At 39.8% G+C, this 5,585-nt stretch overlaps 1 protein-coding gene across 11 annotated transcripts; it reads left to right on the forward strand.

Moving 5' to 3' along the window:
- The first annotated feature begins 208 nt into the window (after positions 1 to 208).
- LOC129842363 (uncharacterized) lies at positions 209 to 4,127 on the forward strand. Of its 11 annotated transcripts, XR_008757567.1 has the most exons (6): positions 211 to 791; positions 1,947 to 2,113; positions 2,314 to 2,620; positions 3,182 to 3,223; positions 3,331 to 3,410; positions 3,794 to 4,127. XR_008757567.1 is itself a non-coding variant. In XM_055910900.1 (5 exons), exons 1-5 carry the CDS (start codon positions 476 to 478, stop codon positions 3,802 to 3,804), a joined length of 873 nt encoding a protein of 290 aa, XP_055766875.1. In that variant the 5' UTR covers positions 211 to 475; the 3' UTR covers positions 3,805 to 4,127. The 11 variants fall into 11 exon arrangements, 2 of the variants coding, with proteins under 2 accessions (XP_055766875.1, XP_055766876.1); XR_008757560.1 differs by having other exon boundaries at positions 2,314 to 3,223; XR_008757562.1 differs by lacking the exon at positions 3,182 to 3,223 and having other exon boundaries at positions 2,314 to 3,111.
- Positions 4,128 to 5,585: the final 1,458 nt, after the last annotated feature.

Raw genomic sequence — 5,585 nt, forward strand, 5'->3', positions numbered from 1 at the left:
AACTGCCTTAAATATGCTGTGGTAAACATTTTTTATCCGCACTAATCAATCAACACATTCCTGTCTTTGTATGTCTCAATATAATGGTATTATTTAATTAAATCCATTTACAATAATCTTTGTCTGAAAATAAATATGATCCTCAACTGCGTTTCCCCTCCAGTCAGCAGACGGCGATGTGCGTCTTTCAGGCGACGCTGCCAGCGTGACGTATAATCTAGTGGACGGTTCTTCATAAACAGCTCGTCAACCACCTCGGTAGCTTGCTAGCCAACATAGCCGAAAGATTCAAGCTATTTATACGCTTTCGGTGTATATTACCTACTGTGTTTTAGACACACTTCTGTCCTATCTACTTGTTAACCTATTTAATTTAATATTACGTTAATTTTTATTAGTCAGCTATAGTAGCTGGCTGGTTAAATTAGCACTAGCCTAGTCGCTAATGATAGCTAGCTAGCTAACATCCCCGAACATGAGCTCCATAAACTTCTCCCCTCCTGTTAAAGAAGAGGATAAGGTCTGCTGGACGGAGAAAGGAGGTCTGTGGCTGAACATTGTCGTGAAAGAGGAGGAGGAAGAAGAGGATGTCACAGTAAAACAAGAAGTAGAGGGTGAGGCTGTTACAGTGAAAGAGGAAGACGTTTCATTGAAAGAAGAGGAGGACGCGTTCAGAGTTAAAGAGGAGGAAGATGAGAAAGAGGAGGATGTAGTTTTTGGTGTGAAAGAGGAGGGGGAGATAACTGTCACATTGGAGGAAGAAGAGGAGGTTGGAGATCTGTTTAACCCCAGTAATTACCGTCTCTGCAGTCGTTGAACCAATATGCAGTAAAGGGGTTCTACACTTTAATGTTGTTCTGTAGGAATGGCTGAAGCTACACTGTAACATGTAGAACATCAAGAGTGGACCATCAACAAAACGTTAACAATTGATCAAATGCATCCAATGACAATGCCTGAAATACTGTAGTCCTCAATATCTCCTATTAGATTAGCCCAATATGTAGTCTTAAAGGGGCAATCAGCAGTTGTTACATCCATTTTGGGACTTATACATTAATGATATGTACCCATTGTTTCTTGAAGAAATCACTTATAAATGCCTCATGAGCTTAGTTCAACTGTCGTACCCCATCAGAACCCAAAATATGAGCTTTTTTTTTACTCCAATGTTTGTTAGTAAATATAAACAAACACGGTATATCCCCAAAACATGGTTAACTAGAATGTTGATATCATGGATGGTTGCATTTCTCCAGCCCCATCCCTCAGCTTTTTACCGAAACAGGCAGGGAGTACGCTTTGTTATTGTTTCTACTGCTGATTGCTGCCCCCGTTACTCCTCAAGGTCCAAGGACTGTATGTTATTTTCAGAGGTAGACTGGCTCTGGCAGCTAAAATAGTCAAATATTCCATCTAAATGTGAATCGATTCTCAACGGGCAGGGAGTACGCTTTGTTATTGTTTCTACTGCTGATTCTCTGCCCCCGTTACTCCTCAAAATAATTTCACATAATACTTTCATATCACATAACAATTATTTCACACAATACTTTCATATCACATCAAAATAATTTAAAATACTTTAACATCAAAATAATTTCACACAATACTTTCATATCACATCTAAATAGGTAACCAGTCTGTATAGATAGATAGCTAAGTGAATTAAATATCATCAGCTGTCTAACGTCATATTAGCTAGCTATCTTGATGTATTTATCACTGTAAAAAACAAACTCCAAATGCTTTTGTAGGTAGCTAGCTACCAGCCATGGAGGAGGGTGAAAGGATAGCAGCCCCAACTGTCAGTGAGAGAGGAGGCTATTCTGGATAGGGCAGGTACTTTTGTGTAGTTCCTGTCCCTAGAAGTGAGGACGGAGATAAAAGTAACATAATATTCAGTGTGGTGTAATTTGACTATGATGAAGTGTGTTTCTTGTGAGGTTTTCTGTCCTCAGATAAAGAGCTCTCTGAAAGCCAGTCTACATATGAAGAGATCCCAATGAAGAGCAGTGGTTCTCAGTCCTGGGGACTCAGAGGCACATTGTTGTTTTTGTCTCAGCACTGCACAGCTGATTCAAATGATCAACTCATCATCAAGCTTCAAGTGGTATTTATGTATTCATTTGTGATGCCATCCTTGATATGATCCTGTTATTGTCACATGCTACACATGTACATATATGTGCCCATGCATCTATCAATCCAATGTTATCATGATTTGTTATCAGGGATATTATACTTTAGTAATCCACAATGACCTGGTGATGTAAAAGTCTAATAATGACATTGTCTTCCATATTCCTACAGATACCCTGTAACTGGAGATTCCTTCAAAACGATTGCCTACAGTTACCGTGTAGGGCACTGCAGGGTTGGGTGACCAGGGTCATCTGGGACTGCCTTCTGGAGGAATTCAGGTGTGTGAAGGCTACCTGTGTCCTGCGTAACTTCATGAGGATGGACACGAGGACCAGGAGGGGATCTGCAGCTCGCCGCCGTGTCCCAGAGGAGGAGTCTGCTGCTCTGCAGGATGTTTCAAGGATGGAATCCAACAACGCAGCAAGAGAGGCAATCCGTGTGCAGGAGATCTTCACCTCCTACTTCTTCAAAGAAGGTGCTGTTCTCTGGCAACACCATAGACTACACTATGCACAACCAAAGGCTCGTTTAAGAGGGTGCTGTTCCCTGGCAACACCATAGACTACACTATGCACAACCAAAGGCTATTTTAAGAGGGTGCTGTTCCCTGGCAACACCAAAGGCTCTTTTAAGAGCTATTCACATTGCAATAAGAGTATTCTTCCATTTACTTAGCTATGTCAACTGCAGTTATTCAATTCACAGTTTCTCTCCCTTTGATTTCTACTTCTCAGGTGAGGGTGCTGTTTAGGTGAGGGTGTGATGTCTGTGCAAAAACAAAACAGGCTATTTTAAATCACTAATATTGAAGAAATGTAGAACAATTAGACACCCTATAACCCACACCTACACACTCATGTATCAATCTGATTGATGGATTGTATTGTGCAGTAAGCAGGCTCAGGTGTATAACTGTGGCTCCTTCCACCTTCAAAGAATAGGCAAGAGGGCCAACCATGGAGAATAGTAAGACACTTCATTATTTCTATAACTACGCTATATTGTTTGTCCTTGTGTGTTCGTTCATGTTTTTCAGCATAAAGTACTCTGCAGCCACTAAGTGTGGTGTGGACACCAGGTGAGGCCACACACAGATTCCTGTTGAACACTGTGGCTTTAACTACCTTATTTTCTCAATAACAGTCTCTCTCCTTCACTTCATCCCTCTCTCCCCTTCTCCCTAAGTCCTCTAGGTTATATCAGCTGTGTCGGTGAACCCCTCCTGCATCTGAACTGGCTACATAGAGGGCACAGCATGATCAGAGGTGAGAGGTCACATGGTCAGGACAACAGGAAGTATTATTAAAGAGATGCTTTACATTGAAATACAGATAGATGCAGTAGTCCCAGAGTTAATGATCCCAGGTCAGTTTATATTATACAGGAAGTATTATTAAAGAGATGCTTTACATTGAAATACAGATAGATGCAGTAGTCCCAGAGTTAATGATCCCAGGTCAGTTTATATTATACAGGAAGTATTATTAAAGAGATGCTTTACATTGAAATACAGATAGATGCAGTAGTCCCAGATTTACTGATCCAAGGTCAGTTTTGCATTTCACCTCCTGATTGATGACTAACAATGTTAGAATAAAAACACAAGGCTTAAACATGCTCTCTCTCTCCATCTGTCTCTTGTCTGCAGATATGTTTTGATGTGAGAGGATGCCAACCCCCAGTCCCATCATCACCACCTCACCTGCTTTTAAGATAACCTTTGTGCCGATGTGAGACACTATTATGTAATTGTGATGAGCTGAGAGAATATTTATGTAGCACTGTGATTCATTAATCATGTGCTGCCTTCCCTGCTCCTATGTGCTTACCTCTTTCCCTTTCTGTCTTTTACACCTCTCTCTCCACCTCCTCTTTCTTCCTCTGTTTTTATAATGCACAACAGATGTGCATTGAAGTACAGATTGAACTTGTATTTATAACACTTGGATAATGAGCTTTTCAATAAAGCGTTTCACATTCTCTACTGGTTGAAATGAAGTGTAATGTGATGAAATACTCCACCTATCCTGTGTTTTACCAGATCAATGCAGATGAAGGGCATTAGATGTTGAGATGAACCGGTGTTGGAGTATTTACATGATGCATAGGAAGTGTAGTGTTCTGTTTTTAACATTATATTTCTGTATATATGAATTAACTAGTTAAATCCTGTTTCTAGTCTATTATATACAATGTGTAACCATTGATGTCCCAGGACCAAGATTGGTAAACACTGTTGAAGTGTATAATTGTAATGCAGACACAGCGTCATTCAAAGACTGGAATTTGATTCTCCTGGTATTGGATATGACTGAAAAATAATCTCAAAGACATTCATACCTAAACTGCACCTTTATTTGCCAAGGTAGAGTACATGATCAGTGAATATATTAAATGTACAGGCTACAATGTGGGGATCTCATGCATGGTAATAACTACATGTATATACGACTTGCATCCTTGGCACAACATGATATTATATTCTACTCAATCAATAGGCTTCATTAATGTCATTCAGACTGTTTTGAAGTTGATACAACTGGCTATGATAGCTGAGGTTCATAGCTAGGTTCTGAACTAATATGTATACCAAACGTTTGGGTCCATACACAGATCGGCTAGATAGCTAGCTACACATCCATGGGCATAGAGGTATTTTAATCATCCACTGCACAATAAGCAAGAACATAGCTAGCTACGTTATTTCATCTATCTGCATGGTAAATATCAAAAAGGCAAGCTTACAAAATTGTACATTCAATTTGCAGTAAATTCTTCAGCTAGCTAGATTCTTTACATCCACTGTTACACAAAACGAAAGCCTGGTTTGTTGGTTGTTTCATGAGTCCCTAAAACAACCAGAATTACAATTTCATACTCATGTCACAACACCCATAAAGCTAGCCAGCTATCTGGCTAATGTTAGCTAGTCAGCTAGCTGGCTAATGTTAGCTAGTCAACTAGCTGGCTAATGTTAGCTAGTCAGCTAGCTGGCTAAATCGCGATTTTCGTAAATACATTTTATGTTAAAAAAATACATAATCGTTTGTCTCTACATGAACTAACATTCCTGTCAACTGTACATGTTTTTGCATGATTTTTTTCTGACGTTATAATCCCTTACAGTTTTTGCTTCCATCCTAGTATTTCTGTCCGCCATCTTTGATTCAGCTCTGTGTAGGGGTACCCCTGTCTCCTAGTATTTCTGTCCGCCATCTTTGCTGAAGAAAGTATAACAGTCACTATTGCAGCAGCCTCCCCCGGTCCAAGTGCCGGCCCGGTAAAAAGTTTATGATGCGATGGAACGGTTGACGAAAATAAGAAATCAGAGAAAAAATATATTGACTGATATTGAATTATTTAGGGGGGGGGGGGGGTAATTAATATTTTAGGACTAGCTATGTTCCTGATTCCTACCTACCTTTTGTCTGAAAATTAAA

Source organism: Salvelinus fontinalis, unplaced genomic scaffold, assembly GCF_029448725.1.
Source record: "Salvelinus fontinalis isolate EN_2023a unplaced genomic scaffold, ASM2944872v1 scaffold_0036, whole genome shotgun sequence".
Taxonomy (NCBI): Eukaryota; Metazoa; Chordata; class Actinopteri; order Salmoniformes; family Salmonidae; genus Salvelinus; species Salvelinus fontinalis.

What these genes read in the sequence shown, in the direction of transcription:
- LOC129842363 (XM_055910900.1), top strand. Translation starts at nt 476, where the DNA reads ATGAGCTCCATAAACTTCTCCCCTCCTGTTAAAGAAGAGGATAAGGTC. An exon ending in TCATCATCAAGCTTCAAGTG is followed by an intron (nt 2,114 to 2,313) that starts GTATTTATGTAT and finishes ATATTCCTACAG; the next exon opens with ATACCCTGTAACTGGAGATT. An exon ending in CTCCTACTTCTTCAAAGAAG is followed by an intron (nt 2,621 to 3,338) that starts GTGCTGTTCTCT and finishes TAAGTCCTCTAG; the next exon opens with GTTATATCAGCTGTGTCGGT.